General features: G+C 41.9%; 1 protein-coding gene across 1 annotated transcript in view; it reads right to left on the bottom strand.

The window, feature by feature from the left end:
- Positions 1–507: 507 nt before the first annotated feature.
- Positions 508–20305, bottom strand: part of LONRF2 (LON peptidase N-terminal domain and ring finger 2) — a 36957-nt gene continuing 17159 nt past the window's right edge. The window contains 12 exon segments of the mRNA XM_040584736.1: positions 508–3871; positions 4232–4404; positions 4774–4923; positions 6910–7072; positions 10039–10197; positions 10908–11029; positions 12354–12468; positions 12815–12911; positions 14868–15093; positions 15580–15741; positions 16720–16842; positions 20100–20218. Of these exon segments, the coding sequence (XP_040440670.1) occupies positions 4246–4404; positions 4774–4923; positions 6910–7072; positions 10039–10197; positions 10908–11029; positions 12354–12468; positions 12815–12911; positions 14868–15093; positions 15580–15741; positions 16720–16842; positions 20100–20218 (1595 nt within the window). The 3' untranslated portion in view covers positions 508–3871; positions 4232–4245.

The raw sequence follows: 20305 nt of genomic DNA, 5'->3' as shown, positions 1-20305 counted from the left end.
GCCACAAAAGGAAGAGACCACTGCGTGATCCCTCTCCCAACTTTGTCGCATCCCACTCACAGGGGAAGCTAAGGGTTCATCCCCACCCCCTCTGCCAAGAGCAGGTTTACCTCTCCATTACTTTGGTAACCTCCAGCTCCCCTTCAAATCCACCCCTTGCATTCCCACCCAGCGAATTCACACCACAGGCTGCCCCGGGTCCCCAGCCAGCCCCACGGTGCTGTACCCTCTACAGCCTCCCCTCCCCTGCCTCTGTCACACCGCTGCTAAAGCCTTTGCCATGCAACCTGTGAACCCCAACAGCTAACTGCCGCTTCTGGAATGCCATTTGCTTCTTAAAACCTCGTCAGGCCAATTCTAATCCCTTGGGGTCCTGTCAGGAAAACCAAACTATGATCCCCCTTCCAACCACAGCACATCAGCAGCTTCTTCCTGGTCAGACCATATTTACCACAGCTTTCAGCCCTCACAGAGCGATAAAGCTTTCCACATAAACTCACGCTCTTGTAAATTCAATCTGTTTTATTCCAAATATCACATAAATTAAATACATTTCCCATGAATATTGCAAATATACATGAAATGAACATTGCGATTTTAAAAAAAAAGTTTTGGCTTTGCTTATGCAACAAGAAGTGCCAAATGTGGTTAGAACATGAACTTCTCCTGTATTTACTAGATACAAAAAGGTGCAGATTAATAATTTATATTTATACATATGTACACACTCCATTTCATAACTAGCTTTAAAACAGTAAAAAATGGTTTCAAGTTTATCTACATTAAACATACTCGTTTAAATCTGGTCAGAAGCCCCAGATAAGAGTTGATACAATCGTTTCACAACTGCAAAATTAAGGCGCTACCAAAATACCAGTTCCACTAGTGTAAAATGTAATAGGAATAGAGAGTGTACAGCTTTCTATTTATCAATTTAAAAGTGGACTGGAGAACAAGGAAAAAGGAGCAGTAAGAAACATGACAAGATCTACAGCTTAGAAGTACAAAGAGATCTTGATGACTATCAAATGAACATATTAAAATACAGTAGATAAAAGGCCTCAGTGGCAAACAATTAGTATGCTTCTGAAAGACAAAAAAAGGTTAAAATATATATATAATTTTGTAGCTTGAAGCTTTACAGGTGAACAACAGGTGTAGAGGTAGAGGGATTTTTTTTTTTTTTTGGCCTCTTTACGGTGTATAAAGAAGGGCCACATTCACCACAGTGAAAAGACTCATCATATATCCCAGCATCCTTGCTTGGAAAGCAAGCAAGAAAAGTGTAATGAGCTAGAAAGGCAACAAATCCTATCTATCTCTTCCAGGAGCTCAGCTCCAATGCTTCCACATGTACCTTGGCGACAAGTTACGCTTAAGTGTAGATCGGCTGTAACGTGGACATATCCTCGCAGAGAGAAATGACATAGCTAGCTTTTCCCATGAGGTACTACTGGATGCTGTAGAGATTATATGGCAGAGATAATTTGGTAACAATGAAACTGGTACTTTCCCTTAGAAAGCAAGTACCACAGGGCAGTGGTGATCTTTTGTATTTCTATTTATTAAAGCTTCGCTATTCAATCAGCATTCAATGTTTTGGAAGAAATGTCAGCTTTGGGCTGCTAATATGATTATTTGCATCCATACACAGACAAATCCTATGTTGTTATCATTTATCCAAAACATCAGTCACTGAAATATTCACAAACCACTTTAAACCTTGACTAAAAAAAATCCCTCTACAGTTCAGTATTCTCTTCGGTAACTATCATTCCATTAATTATGCAGACCTTCATAAACATAGTAATGTCGCTTTTGATGTAAAACGTGTCTTTGCACATTACAGAACAGCAGTAAACAATCTCTCTTGTTCCATAGGGTTTCCTCTCAGAAGTACCTCAAAAGTAGATATCTTGAAAAATCACTTTTGCAAAGAAGAATATTCACATTAGTTACTGAGGCAAAGCCAAGAAGACACTAACTAGCACCTTGATTTTATTTTTTTTTTTTCTTAAACACACTCCTATATGTAAATTAAGCACACTTAAGATCAGGGACCAGCAATATACAAATACCATCAGGGTCCCCTCGCAGCTAAACTAGCAATACTCAAAACTAGGCCAAACACATGAAGGAGCAAGATTAAGTGGGTCTAGAAGAAATACACAGCATGGAAAGGGATGGGAAGAACAGGAACCTGAACAGAAAGGATTGCGAGATCAAATACAGTCCATCTTCTGGTCAGAGAATTACTTTGTGAAACCACCCTTCAGTAGCTCAGCTGATGGTGGGCTGAAGACCTACTGACTTCTGACATTTCCTCCCTCATACATAAAACAAAACAACTCCTTTATATTTCAGTGACTTCCTTGTCTTCAAATCCTGGAGGAAATGCATTCAACTTGAATTTTGAGTATTTTGGTGATGGCAGCAGAATTTGCAGAAGGCTACTGTAGAGGTTATGACATCATTGGTTGTAAGTTATGCACTTCACAATTCAGAGAATATAGTTACAAACTATTTAAATAGAAAAGGCGTGTTCAAGGTAGAGGCAGTTACAGTACATTCAGGGTATGTTACAGAAACCATTTGTGGTAGCCATTTGCTGAAAGGAAAAAAAACTATTTTTGTTTCCCAGACCACACAGGTTATAACTACAATACCCAAAGAGAGCAGGTAATATATCGCAATCACTGCATTTTAATGCAGTCTTCTTCCAGAATTCATGTGCAAAGTGGAAAAAAAAGTTTAAATACATCTTCATTGACAAATAAGGACAAAAAAAAAAACCTAAGAAAGAAACCAGGCACTTTGACCATTTAGGTAAAAAGCAATTTCTTCTTACCAGACTTCTGCACATGAACAAGTCTTTACATTGGTCTTGCTGTGCTTGCAGCACATGGAGATTCAAGTCAACATTTTTCCCCCCTGTTGGTAGTATCAGTTCTACTTATAGGAAGCTACGCCAATTGAATTGGTAACACTTAGTTATTTCATTGGCAGTTGAACAAATGTTGATCATCTGACAGACAAGTGATCGATTTAATAGCTATCAAAGTTAGATATTAACAAAACAATATATAAAAACATAAAAGAGACAAATGAAGGTTAACACCTGACTTAAGCTTGCATTGAGACTTGCCTTTATAGGTTCGGTTTGTGCCTCCTTTCATGGTGTTATTGTGGACTGATTTCCATCACATACAGCAACTGGTACTAAACTACAATACTTTCGGTTTGAAACACGTTCAGAAGAGATCACCCCAATGTAACGGGAGGTTGGCATGACACTGCAGGCAGGAGGGTGACAAACCTCCCCATGTTTCATCCTTGCCAGTCTCACTTGCAGAGCAGGCATTCAGAGTAAACTGCAGCATGCCTCCCTCGTACTTGGGGCGAAATTGTTATTTCACAGCAGCATTTACCATACTTGAGGGAGACTGTCTGATTTGAATTTAGCAATAGGACCAGCCAGAATTACTTTGATTTTTCTTTTCAAATAAACCAAAGTACACCTTTCCAAACATTTTATACATACTCAATCTGCTACAACACACAAATCACAACACAAGGGATTACCTAAGGCTACTAAATAGTGTACTTATTCAGTAGCTATTATTCTTTCAGATAAACATCCTCAGATGCCTTGACCACAAACAGCTTAATTTTTTTTTTCCTCACAGACTGCTATTCCCTGAAGAGAGAGATGTGGGTGTGTGACAGACTGCCTACCGATTCACTAACGGAGCATACTGTTGATTATAGTCTTCATGCATACTTCTGCCAGGCAGCGTAACTCCTCTTCTGTTCACTACCTTCAAGAAAGTCTAGGAAACACCTCTTCAATCCACTGTCCAGTTTCCTTTTCCTACCAAGTGGAAATCCAAATCACATGCAGGCCAATGGTGCTACTCTAGTACTTAACTCTCTTGCAGGCTAGAAACATCAACTCTACCATAGTACTTTGAAGCAATTATCCACATCTATCAGCTGCGCTCTAACTGTAGCGCAGCTTTGTAGAGGCTCAGATTTCATCAGGACAACAGGAGAGAGTGCAAGGTTTGGTGAATACCCAGGATAACAAACCAATGCAATCAACGGATGCTAGACGCAGTCAGAAAGGGCTGTTGCTTTTTGAAGGAATCTTTAAAAAAACCCAAAAAACAACCCTCCCCCTTTGCCCTCCCCCAGAACAGCCTGTCTTGAGATGTTTTTGGTGCCCACTCACAACTGAAGTCCATGTTATCTGGGTCTTTTGCGAGTCACAAATATCAATACGCGTCTGATGGCGATAAGACGATCTTTAAGGGAGGTCATAGCCAATATAGCCAGCTGAGCTCTGTTTTCCAGAGGCAACACTGCCAAGAGCCACCAGTACCAGGCAGGACCACTGGGATTGCTCTGCAAAGAGATGGAAAGACATGCAATCATGTGTTCAACTGGCACTGCCCCTTGAAGTGCACCACCTTTCTTCCCACCTTCTATTTGATAAGAAAGTTGTCACAAAACAGTTCAAACAACAACTAAACACTTAATTTCAGGTGCTCTCCTTGTCTATATACATTATTAGGACTGATCTTTTCAAATATCAACTTCATTGATACACTGCTTTCCACTGACTAACTGTTTTCTGTGCTTCATACTAATAGATCAAAATTGGGTAAATAAGAGTTTAGAGTGTACAAAAGCAGAGCAAAAACCTGTCAGGAAGTAGTCTTGCGTAAAAAATCTGTATGGAATAAGGCTGCATAAGTAGGAAAGTGTTATTACCTGTGGCTCTGGTTCTTTTCCTGGCATGGACCCAAAATGATTCAGAATTTGTACTTTCATATTGTCTTTAAGAGAAGTAAACCAGGCAACAGCTTGATCATAAACTGAATCGTGAAGACGGACAAGTTCTTCATATTCCGGTCCTTCAACCTTATCGTTAAAAGAAGAGAGATGGAACAAAACAGGTTTGATACCGTGGAGTCCATACGCTTCCCCAGAAGCAAACGAAGCAAAATAATGTAGTGACTACGGCTGTTCAAATGTCCTTATCTAAGTAAGTCTCAGATTTCAAACCTGTGATGCTGAAATCTTTTTACCCTCCCCTAGGGTGTTCTGAAGTGACATTTCTTGGAGCAGTTACTGCCTCGTTAATATCCATTCCAAAATGCTGGCACAACAGAAGTATCTGCTCTCTAATCCTAGGAAATCGTATTAATCATCTCAAACCCACAATCTCAAGTTCCTGTCACAGAAGGACCTCTGAACATTGGTAAATCACCTGGCAAAACAAAAGAAACACTACTGCCAACGAGCACAGAGACAGGGGGTCTACAGCACTTAAGAGACCAGCAGTATTTTATAGAAGCATTAAGGCCATGTCAGGACAGCCAAGGAGGAGGAGGAGGGCAGACACCTGAGCAGGCAGGAAGCAGGGGAAGTGGATGCTTTCCCAATACCAGGAATGGCCATTAAAAAAAAACAAAAAAAAAAACCAAAACATACATACCCTTGCTGAGGCAAAACGTGTTATAGTTGAACAGACCTAACTATTGGCTATTAGGGAAAACAAAAAAGCAGAAGCAAAACCCACTCCAAATTGGCGATTTGGTTTGGGTTTTTTTTCGTTTGGGGTTGTTGGGGTCTTCCCCCCCCCCGTAAACTGTACACACCAATGATGTGATTCATTGGGCTACTCAGGTGCACACCTGACTAGACGCTCTGGATGCCCTTCACAGTTTAGAAGAAACAGCTCTAGAGGGCAATTAATCTCATTTTAAGGTACGTATCTAGACCAGAGCAGATAAAATGGGCAGCTTTAGACTGTTCTCACCATCAGATATAACATGGACATAGGGTGCTGAACACAGATGTTAGCCTCTCAAGTGAGACAAGGAAAATCTCACTCTAGTTATGAAGAGGTGGGTGTCTGGCACCATCTACAAACAATGCTTCGTTACCTGTGTTCCACCACCCATCACTGGGGACTTAAAGATGGCAGAGCCCTCACTCCAAGCAGACTACCTACTCCAACCTTTGACAGGGGGAGGCATCTCCATGCGATCTGCCTTTCCTGCCCTGGCGAACAACTGCATCATCCTGCACAGGTTAGAAAAGCCCTACTAAGACTTTACAGACTTGCACTTCAACTATGAGAGCACGCTGAAGAGCTATAGGACCAGACTGGACTTCAACTGGCATGAGATTACTACTAAACTCAGTGTTAAGAGGGATCCAGATTTTATGGACATGCTCTGGAAGATGATCCAGAAAGTCACCATTAAGCATGGCCAAAAATTCACCCTTTGGCCAACGCCCACCACAAGCAGTTGATGCAGGTTTTAAGAGGTGTTGTTTTTAAAACCTGCTCCCCTCTGCATTTCTCTGCTCTCAGCCAGCTCTGATGGATGCTTGTAAGGCACAGTTAACTACACGTCACTAAAATCTCACTTTGAGTGGAGTCCCACACTGTTTGAGGACCTGTTCTGTAAATGAGAGCCTGGAGGTCACATGAAGTCTGCCAACTCTCTGTTCAGTGCCAGAAGAGAATAGTCAATTCTCCAACAATAGGGGCACATGCTCTTAGAAGGGTGTCAAGTCCGTACCAGTTTTAAAACATTACTCTGACCTCATCTACACATCATGACAGACCTCAGCACTTAGCATCTGAGTCTCAGAAGCTACTTTGAGATCCATGAAGGGAGTGTAACACTTCAAGCAGAGATAATTATAAGGGCAGAAAGGAAGAAAGGGAAGGAAGAGACAAAGTTTGTTCCATGATTTTCAAAATAGAGCTTTAGTATTTATAATGATATTGGTTTTAAAATAATGCACAGCTAGCTTGAAATGCAACAAGGAAAGGCTGTTTAAGTGAATCCAGCAATACATGGGTATGAATAACTTTGCGCCATAGATCACCTTTTTATCTTCAAGATACTCGATGTTTGCTGTGTTATATCCATCTCGCTGGCCATGGCTTAAGACCCTAAAACGACGGACACCAACTGTATCAACAACTGAGCGCCCATCAGGAAAAAACTTTACGTCCCTGATCTCTAATATACAGCCATGATCTGCAAATCTGAAATGACAGAAGGGCATAAAAGTGGAAGTCATCAGCAAGTGTTTATACACATCAGGTCAAATACTGGGCCTAATTCACCACTTCTAATTTGAAAGAGGATCCTATTTTGGTGATAATACATTTCTGCTTATTCACATAAGTCACACAACCCCCACCCTTTCTGCCTTCCCTCAGAGGTCCAGGGCAACAGCATCTTCAGAGTGTATTTGTGGGGTGGGAAGGTTGGGAAGGGACAGGAAACTAAATGCAGCACGTTCCATGCTGGGATTTGCCAGCTGCTGGTGGCAAAATTCACCTGGTTTGCAAAGAAAACAAGATGGGTAAAGATACCATAACGAAGTCCAGAAACTGAGGAACAAATGCAGGGCTGGGAGGGCTATCCCCCTACTCTGAGGTGTTAACAGAGGATTACAGGCTTTAGAAAAAAAAAAGCTTCAATATATAGCAAGATTTTTCTTGCACTTGTTTCAAGTTAGAAAAAAAGCAAAAAACAACACCAAAACAAATCCAAATACCCTCTTTACAAAAGCACATTTGTTATATTTAAAGTAGGCACAGGTTTTAATCATGCTCTGGAAACAAGCATGCAACAATTTTTATTTTTCTACTTTAAATTATCAAGCTCACCTACTCTACATTTGTGCTGTAGTGAGTTCACTGGAGAGGCTGGCTGTGCAATGACTTCACGATATGTTAACCTGCCAGCATTTGCATTTCTGCATCTCAGCCTACTGCTAAGCAGGAGAACGTACTGTACCTGGTCTCATGTCCAGATACCAAGTCCCTGCAGAATCTGATAAATGCTTCATCAGGGAAATGCTTGTTTTACCAGGGCTTGCCATTTCTTATATTGGAGTGATGAAGAAACAGTACCACTGTGGGGAAATTACTCCTATTTCTACTCTACCAGAAATCGTGGTGGGGCAGGGGGAAACACTCACCACTGAACAACCCTTCTCTCCCAGCCATTGCACAGAACAAAGTGAGGAAGAGCAAGAGGAGTATAGCTGCACACAGCTAAGCCCTGGTGCTCTACCAGTGGGATTACGAAAAGCAAATATTTAAACAGCTACTTAACTGTTTTAAACTAATGATTTTAGTGGCATTCATACTGAATTTAGATCTAGAAGTAAACAATGATTTTTCTTTTTTTGTCATTCTTTGAGAAGTTACTTTTGGATAGAAAGTGACTTTAGTCAAAGAGAGACAAGAAAGCACCTGGAGACTGGTCTGAAATGTACAGACACACACTAAAAGTTTATATTCTTCTCCCAATTTTAACTTAAAATGGAGAAATAAAACAGAGGAAGGTAATAAATTGAACACGTCTTGTCACTGTTTTTCAAGGGAGGTATGTATCCATGTCTTAATAGAGGAAGCAAAACAAGTTTCCCCACTTTTTGTATTCCCAGTTGATTTCGCAATTTTGAATAAACAGGAGAACTTCTTCACTTAATGTAAGAAGCTACAACAGCCTGCCAGGTGTCTACAGATGAAGGCTTCCTGTGCTTCACTGTTAAAAGTTACCATGGTTAAAAAGTTTAATTATTTTAGTAACTCAAAACAGACATGACATCAAAATTTGACCACACTGGTTGCATTTTAAAAGAACAACCTTTACAACACTATCTAATAAACCAGTTCTTGTAGTTCTGGGATTATAACCCCTTGGCCCTCTGTATTAGGCCTGACTCCAATTAAGTTTGGCTCTTCCACAAGCCTTCACAGATGCAAAGGGAGTTATCAGTGATGTCCTAGGGTCATTTTGTCCTCACTCTTACAAGTATTTGCTTCCAGAAAATTGGTAACAAGCCTGAAAGGGACCATGGAGCATCAGCTGCTGTTGAAGCCTGAACTTCACTGCATGCAGCACTGACAGCATGCCAAATGGCATGAAGCCCAGGCAGAGCCAACTGGAAGCTGCAACATCTTCTGTATTCTTACTGCCACCTTACCATCCAGTTTGGGAGGGAAAAAAAAATCCAAACAAATAAAACCCACAAAAAAACCCGCAACTGAACTGGACATGGAAAGGATGCCAGGCCCCAGTATGACTGCCCTCCTCTCAGCTCCAGTGATGATCACCTACAAAAATGCTGCTTCCTGAGGATGCCTGTCTAATGTGTTCTTAAAAATTCCCATTCTACAATCTGCATTATGCCAACATACCTTCTGAAGACAGCAACTACCTATCACATCTCATAAGGCAGACCTCTCAAGGGACCACCTTGTATTTTTCCCTATGAGCATCTTCTTATCCTCTTCACCCAAAAACCTATTATCTATAAAGGACTTAAAAACCTGAAGGTTTTCATAGAATAGTCTGGGTTGGAAGGGACCTTTACCAGTCATCTAGTCAGTTTCCACATAGGGAGCTGGAAACACACCAGTATCAGAATTCACAAAAATGAATTAAAGGCAAGATCATATAGAACAACAACATAACCCACTCACTGCAGATTAGACATTGCAACACGGTGGTAAAGACAAACATCAAAATTCAACATTCAGCAGCAAAACAGACTTCTCAGCCAAGGGTATACTTTGTCTCATTCAAATGATACCACCTATGCAGGAAAGCTATGGAAGGTTTGGATATTTTTATTTTTTAATATTATTTTTGGCTTTTAAAATAGAGTAGACAGAGGAACAAACTTACCCAGACAGAAAACTTTCACCAGAACAAACAGGCTAGAAAGCTTTCCAACCACACAGACAATTAGGTGCTATTTTAGGAGTCTGTAGTAGCAGGATAAGTTGTATTCTTGCTATGCATTCAACAGAGGAGCAATAAAAATTACGTCTTTGCACCAAAACTAAAAAGCCAGCAACTTCAGTATTGGTACATGCAGGACTGGAAGGAACTGCAGTAGTTTGGAGAGACAAGTATACTGTGCTGTAGTACTCCATTAGCATCACAACAGCTTCTGCAACAACAGGACATTCTCAGCTCAACTCCTTACCCTTTTAATTCGTCAGCTAAGCACATGCCAAACTGCTTGGTACCAGTTTCCATGCATCTTCTTATCATTAGACGATAACGAGGCTCAAAGACATGGAGTGGGCAAGGGATGGTAGGGAAGGCCATGGTACATACGAAGATGGGAACATCTTTATTCAAACTGTAAGATAATTGAGGAAAAAAAAATCAGGCTTTTTTCTGGTAAGTGCTACATTCAGCATAAACCCTTAATGTGACATTGATTCCAGTGGTTTCCTTAGACTTGCTCTTCGTAAACCTGTATGTGGTTGAGGTTTGTCATTTTTACAAGACAAACATATTTCAGGACTCTCTGTCAAAACACTAAGGAAACAATGCCTCTAACCCACTTCCATGTTCAGAGCATGATGGTACAGAATTTCCAAGCTCAGTAAACCCCTTTAATTTTGAGGAAGTCCACTAGTCCACTTAATTTTTTCAGGCTTCATTGCATGTTGGGTGGGTTTGGGTTTTTTTCAGCTGAGTTGTAGCACAAGATCCACAAGTCATTGACAAAACCAGATCCTTGAACTTTTCCCAACCTGAAGTATAACCCATTTACAACTTTAATTCTATTCCCAGAAAAAAACCCATACATTATACATTTTAAATCTATTATATTGTTTCAGAGAAAAAAGAATGATCTTCATTTTTAGAGTATCATCGTGCCTCTCTAACATCCAAGCACATTTTTACTTGTTTATCTGTAAAGGTGTCAAAAATACAAAACATCTGGCAGGTTCCTTTACAAATTCATTCAGTTTGTGCATTTTCATAAGCAAATGAAGATTTTTCAGTAATTTAGATTGGAAAATACATTTTTGTAACAGCTGTCAGTAGTAAATAGCTTACTTTGACAATTCCTTCATTTCTTCCTCATACACTTTCTTCCTTTCAGATAATTCTTCTGGTAAGTAACGGACTATCAGTTCTTCTGTAAGGACGGTCTTCTTGTAAGTTCTGCTTGCCAGAAACTGCAAGGAAGAGTCAACTCTTCAGTCTGACAACAAAACAAGTAACATCTCTTCCTCCCAACCCATCCCTTTCCTAAGGCCAAACAGCACATTGGTCAGGATGGTACTGATTCCTCCTCCTTTCCAGCCTTCATGCATCAAGACTTCCACTTTAGGGTATGTGGTTGACTCCAGTGCCTACTTAACTATAACCCCTGCCCTTTTTTTGGCAGAATTTGTACCACCACCAAGAAAAGACAACCCCTCCTCACTTTTGCAGAAGACATATATTCTTTTCACCTAGAGCTGCCAGATTACTGCCAAGAAGTACTGCAAGTATGACAAACATTATGTCTGCTGGAACAGAAGCACTGACCAGGGAGTGACCATTCCTCATTCACCACAGGTAGATACACAAACTGGAGATGCAGTATGAACAGGGCTATGGCTGGGACTCCCCAAGCATAAGCCTGACATGATACTGGAAGCCTCTATTGCTTTAAGCACCAGCAAACCCCTCCTTGTCTTCCAAGAAATGACAAAATATATTATGGAGCAAATGAGGTCTGTCCACATCTTGATGCTGCTGTGGGTACTACTGTGCTGCTCCTGTTTCGTAGAATAGTTTGGGGTAGAAGGGACCTTTAAAGGTCACCTTGTCCAACCCCCTGCATTGAGCAGGGACACCTTCAATTACATCAGGTTGCTTAGAGCCCTGTCCAATCTGACCTTGAATGCTTCCAGGGATGGGGCATCTACCACCTCTCTGGGCAACTTGTTCCACTTATTTCCCCACCCTCATCGTTAAAAATTTCTTCCTTATATCTAGTCTAAATCTACACTCAGTTTAAAACCATTACCCCTTGTCCTATCACAACAGGCCCTGCTAAAATGTTTGTTCCCATCTTTCTTAAAGCCCCCTTTAAGCACTGAAAGGCCACAATCAGGTCTGCCTAGAGCCTTCTCTTCTCCATGCTCAACACCCCCAACTCTCTCAGCCTCTCCTCAAAGGAAAGGTGTTCCATCCCTCTCATCTTTGTGGCCCCTCTCTGGACCCACTCCAACAGGTCCATGTCTCTCCTGTGCTCAGGACCCCAGAGCTGGATGCAGCACTGCAGGTGGGGTCTCACCGGAGCAGAGCAGAGGGGCAGAATCACCCCCCTCGACCTGCTGGCCACGCTGCTTTTGATGCAGCCTGTGAGTAGAGCAGAGGAAATACCCACAGAGTTTTCTTTCCCTTTCATTCTTTTTGTAGAATTATGTATTGTAATCGTAGAATATAAATTCTACTTTCAGAAGAACACAACTTTGTGCAGCTTTGTTAATTGGGGCATGACATACTTACTTCGGACAGTTTTTCTTTGCAGAGTGGGCAATGTGGATTATGGTCAAGGCAACGCTCAAGGCATTTGAGGCAAAAGGTGTGTCCACAGGGGGTGGTAACAGGTTCATAGAACAACCTGAATATGCAAACACAGAACAGAAAAGCTGAGCTGCCAACAATAACAATTCAGACTCCCAAACTGTGGAAAGGGGTGACTAGACCAAGCCATGTCTTCCTTTCCTGCTTCTGTACAAAGCAGGTGACAGTTTTATCTAAGGACCTAAAAATGAAAACCTTCTAAGTGGTAAGCAATGGAGGCATAATGGAGAAAGCCGCATCTGTAAAGATTCACCATATGCAAGGTCCAGCAAAAAGGAACACAGTAACGATTTAGACATTCTCTGGCAGGTTTCCCTTCTGATACCATGAAAGGCGTTTTCAAAAGGCTTTCTGATTGTAATCCTAGGTCAATGCAGTCGTACCTCATGCAGAGGGAACACTCAAAGTCTGACGCATCCACCAGAGTTGTTGGTATTTCACTTGAAGTGACAGCGGTGTTTTCAGGTAAAGCATCTGCATCTAAGTAGTTAAGAAGATGATTATAGTAAATATTGTAGTACTGCAATTTCAGATGCTGTTTAAGTTGTTTTTCCATAAATAACCCAATTTATCTCTTTTCTTCTTTGAAGTTTTGTTCCAAACAAACATATTTTCCACCTAAGTTTTAGACTTTCTGGCAGGAAATCTTCTGGAGAGCAGAGGATGTGTATGGCCAGAGAAAGCACCTTAGAACTGAATACCCATGATTTACTTCTCAAAAAATGGCTGGTGTTTTAAAAACTAGACTTTAAAAAAAATAATATTGCTTTGCTACCACCACCCCCCCACATCAGCCAGGCCAGATGTTTTAAAGTACATCAAGTCCAGAATTTAATTTGTTTGCACACAAACTATTTCAGTGTTTATTATAGATTTCTCAGCAGGGGTAATTTTTCTTACAAGTATAAAAAAACTTACATTCTTCTAGACTAGGCTGCTGTGCAAATCCCAAGTTTCAGACAGCTTAAAGTTTAAGGACTACTGGAGTTGCATTAGCTAATACTGATTTCACTAGCTCAGCACTCTGCAAACACAGAGGCAAAACATTTCACTTAAAGTTCTGCCCACCCTTGGTTTTTTGGGGGTGGTATATCCCTGTCGTTAACACGCTTAAAGGGTATGGACTTCAAACTTCACAGCAGCAGCATTTCAGCTCAGGAGCTATCAGCTCAAGCTTCTAACGACATTTACACAAGCAGATTCTGCAGCTTCTTTACAATCCTCATCTTTGCTGCTCAGTGATGAGTTGCAACAGAGCCACGAATGCTGCCTCCACATCCTTTTAATTAACCAAATTCTTGACCATTAAAAAAAAGAAGCTCAGCTTTTTATGCTAAGTTAAAACACTAGGATGTTTTGTTAAAGGATAACACGCTCAGCATCTGGTTCATCTCAAGCACAGATGGGATAGGGCACGGGTACTGTGTGGGCCTACAAAGAAAAACACCGTTATCTTTAACCTACATCTCATGTTAGCATTTAGTAATAGCAAGAACCCAACTGTGTTAATTCTGCAAATAGTAACATGGTGTTGGGATCTAGCACAGACCAGAAATTAATGGTTATGGGTAAAACACGATGTCTGTCCTTCACTGTGAAGACACAGGCAGGTCAGATTTCACAATCTATTTACTGAGTCTGCAGTTCACAGGGAAGTACAGGGTTTTTCCCTTGACAGCAAGGTGATCAGAAAGCGGCCATACACTGATCATTTGCAGAAGTGGCAGACCGACAGCAGCGCTTGAGGACTTTTAACATCTCAAGGCAGAAGTCAGATTTGAGGAAGAAGTGTAGGTTTTTGTTTTCAAGGGAAAAAATGTACACTAGTACAGCTGCATTTTTGACATCCTTTTTAACCTATTATTTCATGACTCAGTGCAACATATTGCCTTCAGCATTTTTATACCGAGTACTAAACCCACTTTGGAGGTCTTTGTTAGAAGCTTGAGAGGCATACCAATTGTAAGCACAGCTATCAAGTGACAGAAAACTGGGGGGGGCTTATTACCCTTTAAAAGGCTTCTTTGTTTGCTTGGAAAATTTCATTTAAATTTGCATGTGACTGTTTCTGATGCCTGTTAAAGATTAGTTTCCAGGCTTACTGCGTCTTTCCTTCATATAGAAAGACAATGAAGTTCAGCTATACCTCTCAGACCTAGAAAATGGAAATGGCACTGGCAACACAAAGACTAAACTGTTAGTGGATTACACATTGGAAAGGGCCCATTTGAGAAAAGAAAAACAGTGTTCATTGAATTAATTGAAACTGCTCTGGAATAAGATTAATAGGCTGTTACAGCAGAAAAACACATCAGACAAAATATTATTTCAATCCCTGTATGGAATGTTTCACTGACACCTATGAAAAAGGAAGAAAAAAGTTTATCGTTTTTCAGTATATGCAAAAGAAATCCCCTTTTAAGCTACAACACAAACCTTTTCTAGGAATTTTACTGGGGACATCCAAGCTTTGTAAATCCCTCATATCACTGGACAGCTTTCTTTTTAAGCCAACCCCAGGTAAACTGGAGAGAATAGCTCCCAAAGACTTCTTATTGTCTTCAAAATACAGATCCAGAACATGATGTGAAACAGGAGAATCAGTGCTTCTAAATACATCAGATTCTTGGGACGGGGTTTTTGTTAACCTGAACACAGTATCCTAAAAAAATTAAGAACAGTTATACACAGCATGAGACAATTTTGCTTTGTTTTTTCTATTAGTTGTATGTATCAGCAATAGATCAATGTGCCCACAATGAACTTAGCAAGGGAGAAAGGTCCATATCAGAGAAGTCCACTCTCCAGTTGCATGAAATAAGGCCAGTTTTCTCCCTACAGCTCCTGTCTCTAGAAATTATGTTCCTGTCATACTAAAATCCTGAGTGGGGGAAAAAACCAAACCAATGCCCACAAATATAACCCATCCCCACATGAAGGTATGAAGGTATCACATTGTTTTCTGAAGAGTTTCATTCTCTTATTCTTCTGAGAAAGTACATCCCAAGAAGAGATCCAACAGCAATGGAGAAAACAGGCTCACCATGAAAGTAAATGCCTATATGAGCATGGACAAAGACAGTGTCACACAGATCAGAGAGTTCCTTGTGTTATTTGTGGTATTTATGTTGAACACTTTTTACTTTACCTTTGAGGACCCAGCAACAGAGCTATCTTCCACAGCTGACTGTGTGTTTATGCTACTCAGAAATGCAGGTTTCAATCTTGTATGGGATGTTCGACTAGAGAAAGGTGCTGTTAGACTATCATGCACATTTTCAAAGGCTGGGAAAAACATCTCACACATTATCTAGTCAATTAAAGAAGAAAAAAGTAATTACGACACAGGCATTTATGTTTGTACAAATACAGATATACAAACTTGACAGCTTCTGAAAGCAAAGAAGCTTGCAACAACCAGGACATCCTGCATTCCCCAGTGCCCACAGGAAACCGGAATGGCAGTTGTACCCCCCGCCAACAATCACAGACACATCCCAAGGTGCTCTTCTGGTGTCTACCTCCCTCCCTGAAGGCTTCTTCTCCCCAGGAACACCCAGAGTGGCAGTCTGTTGCATCCTTCTCCTGTCCCTACCTGTCTCCACTCTGACCCTCAGACCCCTGCCTCCGTAAGTCTTCAGACCATGCTCTCCTACCAAAACCATTTAACAGAGATGTGTTTAAGCTCTCCTCATGCCCTGCATCCAAGCAGATTTCACCCCCAGCTAAAAGCTAAGAGCCCATTCCCCCTCTCACCAGCGAGGCAAGTGCCTAGCCAAATCCCTGCTTCTTTTTATAACCTGCTGCCTGTATGGACAGTCATGGAGAACTTCACCATGGCTGGTTAGCACCAAGTGCATCTAACTTCCCAAAGGGACAAACAACTACACAGAGACTGCAGAATTCTTCCAGGATAGGGCAGCATACAGCTCCCCCTTTCTCAACCTTCTGCCCCACTTCACACTTAAAAGGGATTTTCTAATAGGCACTAAAACTAGCAGCCTCCACACGTACTCAAATCTGGCCAACATACTGCAAGTGTTATTTACAACTAACAGCAGCCAAACCTACAGATTTGCAGTGAAATTCATAAATACACAATCTCTCTGGTTGAGGCATCAGCCAAACCCGAGCAGCGCCTTGTACAGAATAAAGCTAATAAGCTTTATTGGAGAGTCTATTGAATCAAATTATCCTTTAGCTGTTTAGTACCACCTGAAATGACACAAACTTTACTTGGCTAGAGCAACAAGACAGCCCAGAAGTGGGTATCAAATACATCATATACCTTTTGGGCTTCTTTCTTCATTGAGCTCCATTCAGGATTTAAGGCAACACAGTAGAGAAACTCCTTCAATGCTTCCTCAGTCCTTTCCAATCCAGAAAGAGCTTTTGCTTTCACATAATGGCCCTGTTCACAAGAAGGAAACATTCAAATCTAGAGATCATTTCTGAAGTGGCAGGAAGTCACCAGCAAACAAACTTGGAAGTTCATGCCATTCTGCAGGTGAAGAGTAAGAAGCTTTTTAGGTAACGTCTTTGACACATGCAACTGAAGTCAGTCAGTCCCTTTGGCTGAAAGAAGATCCCCCAGGAACCCACTGCAGCATCACCTCCTGCCAAAGACACTGCTCTTTTCCTCACAGGGGACCCGATGCAGAACAAGGAGAGATATCTGTCTCCCCAGGGACCAAAACTACTACATATGCCACTGGGCTTGATACCCCAGAGAATGGTTTCACATACCAGGGCAAACTTAACAGTAGTGAAGCTGCACGGAAAGGCAGTGGGGCAAGGGCAGGCTGGAGGGAGCAGCTGAGCAAACAAAACATTTTAGGTTCAGGCCACTCTCCTCCTGGGTATCTTACTGGGACAGAGATTACTTTTCACCTATTTTATTTGGCTAGAGAAGACCAACGACATTAAGAATTTAGGGCAACTTACCAATGTTTAACCTGAAACCTTTTAGCCCACCCTACCTCTCCCATGTCCTAGAGTAACACGTGCATGGCCAACAGGTATGGTAGTCAGCCTGAGGACACATCCTACTTGACTTATTACTAGTAGCACGAGAGGAATGCCTCACCTCTGAATTTCCCCACAGATACCAATTTGCAGTTCAATTCTGACTCTGGAAACTACCTCCTTAACACTGAAAAGAAAATCAAGTGTGCATTTAAACATCTGCCTCTTGCTTATTAGACAGAAGCATGCTCTGCAAGCCCACCTCTGATCCACACTAATATCTTTAGGCTGTGCTGAAAGTACAATTTCACTAGTCCTAGAGAACAGTTAGATAAGCAGATATAGCATTTAGTACGAAGGATAGAAAACTCTAAGATCCAGTATCACACAATCTTCCTGAGCAGAGGGTTCCCTCACTCTTTCAATATAGCCCTTCAAGCTGAGGCCTGCCAAGATCTTTACCTTTCTACGGTCAGGAAGGAGGTTTGTACCAAAAGCAAGTAACAGGCACTGTGTAGGACACATTAACTAACCTATGTTATTTGGTGACCTTAACAAGAAGCCTCAACACACAATCTCTCAAGGTGAAATACTTTCTTCTGAATGCAGTCAAGAACAGAGGTACTGTGAGGCCTGACCATGACCTTACTATTTTGATGCTTGCACAGTCTCTGTAAAACCTTTTCAGAGAGGTCCTAACATGCCTGACAGTCATCAAGACTACTCCACTGCACTGGGGAGGCTGCAAGGCTGTCTGGCCGTGTCCTGTAGGGCCACAAAAGCAATTTCCCTAACCAAGCTGCAATGGAAGACTGAGCTGGGCTGTCAATGGACAAAATACCTAAAGATCCAACACCAGAAGTTAGGCTGAGGGACTAGAGGCCCCTACGCTTCAAAGACTACTGCTGCCACCTTCTCTTTCCTATTTTCACATGGCCCTGACAAGCAGTGGATTGAAGGGTAAGGTACAGGCAGGACCTTGTGCAGCAGACAGGAGGGCATCTGCTTCTATCTGCCACATAAAAGTACAACTGGAAACTTCTCCCCACCTCCTGGCAGAGAATCCAAGGACCTGCTTTTCATAGCAACTGAAAAGAAACAACTTGTCTGTTGCTCTAATGCCTACAGGGGACCCAAGAGCTTCACTAATAACTCAGCAAGCCATTACATTTCACTTATCAATAAACCAAAAGGTACTAGTAGGTAAACACCTGCCTCTCAGGAGCTTCTCTCAGAATGAGTTTAATTTTAGTCTATTTTTAATTTTAACTACACAGCACATGTTTCTGCCACTGGAGGAGATGCCACAAGATCAAAACAAAGCAGATGACCAGAATTCCTGAAGAACATTGATTCTGGATCAGCAGAGTTTATGTGGTAGTTCTCACACACAGGCAAGAACAAGTGAAATGCGTCTGCGAAGCTGCTTGTTATGCCATAATGATAAATCTAATTTTCAATTAGCATTCTTCAGAGATGTGATTAACAAAATCTTTATCTGCCTACAACTGACATGCATCACATTTCCATGGATTCAAGGCAAACTGAGAACATGCTTCAAGAAAACATCTGAACAGGCATAATTCATCTTTTTCCCTCTGCAGAGAAACCCAGCCAACACCACCCAAGATTGATTCCTGACTTGATGAGAAACGATCCTAGACAAAAGCAAATCAGAGGCAGGGGGAAGATTACAAACTGCCTTCAAATAAGAAAGCATTTAACGGGTTAGTCAGATAGCCTTCAGAGACAAGCATCTAACTTGCCAGAAACTACATGCTTCAGACAACACCTCTCTGCTAGCCCCAACATCTTCCCCAACCAGCAACAAAGAGCAAGCTGCAGCTCTCTGTGCTGAGGCAGGTGACTGAGGGGTTTCATGCACACAGTCTTCACAGGGAAGCCAAGGTCTGCCCAAAATCCTTCTCCACCTCCCCATGCTACCCTCTCTCCAGGCAGCACCCATCAGCTTTACCCAGTCAAACCTGTGCTGCAGTAGTTTTGCTACTGATGGGCGAGGGATCAACTGGAGGTGTAATCCTAGGTGAGGCAAGCTGTCGGACACCTAGTCTAGCCTCAGGCGGTAACAATGGGTACCACGTGCTTCTCCCATTTCTCTCTCATAATATCATTTCTGATGCTTGCTTCAGACTGCCCACAAACCAGCGCTCCTTGTAGCACTTCCTTTCATTATGAAAAAAAAATCCCAACCCCCTCTATGAATCACCATGACGCAGACAGAAGTCACAGATATGAAGTCTTAGTATTAAAGCAGGAAAAAAAAAATCCTGATACAGTCTGAGGTGCTCCTCAGAAAGACACATTGGCCAGCAGGCTGTTAAAGCCACCCACTGTGTGGGACAAGCCATTCCAGAGGGACCTGCAGGGCCATCCCAGGCTGCCAGAGCCTTAAGGACCCAACTCTGCCGCCAAGCTGCATTGCTAGCCCTAACGGATCAATGGGCACCAGCACAAACCAAACCACATCACCAGCTGCCCACCACTGAAGTCTCACCAGCTGGAGACACACTAAGGACCTTCCAGACTTGTCCTATGAAGAACTTAATTCCCAGTAGGCATTTCCAGCCCTGTTCATACTGTCATGTTCTTCCAACATCCCGAGCAGCACTGTCCCCACCACAGAAAGAAGCCCTGAGAACAAGCAGTTTTCATTTGGGTCTTTATGACATGCAAGCACCATACCGCAGGCCAGTGGGGTTTGTTTCGGCAGAGGACGTCCGCGTCGTGAAGTGCTTGCTGGTAGTTTTTCATCAACGTACAGAGTTCCGCTCGCTGTGCTATAAGTGAACACTTACAAGGAGCTGGAAAACAAAAATGGTTGCAAGGAGCTCCATTAGAAGAAGTACTAGGACATGGTACAACACAAGTAACCTACTTTCCAGCCAGAG

Source organism: Falco naumanni, chromosome 2, assembly GCF_017639655.2.
Source record: "Falco naumanni isolate bFalNau1 chromosome 2, bFalNau1.pat, whole genome shotgun sequence".
NCBI classification, from domain to species: domain Eukaryota; kingdom Metazoa; phylum Chordata; class Aves; order Falconiformes; family Falconidae; genus Falco; species Falco naumanni.
The sequence above is the reverse complement of the archived record's forward strand: the minus strand, read 5'-3'. Positions and strand labels throughout refer to the sequence as shown.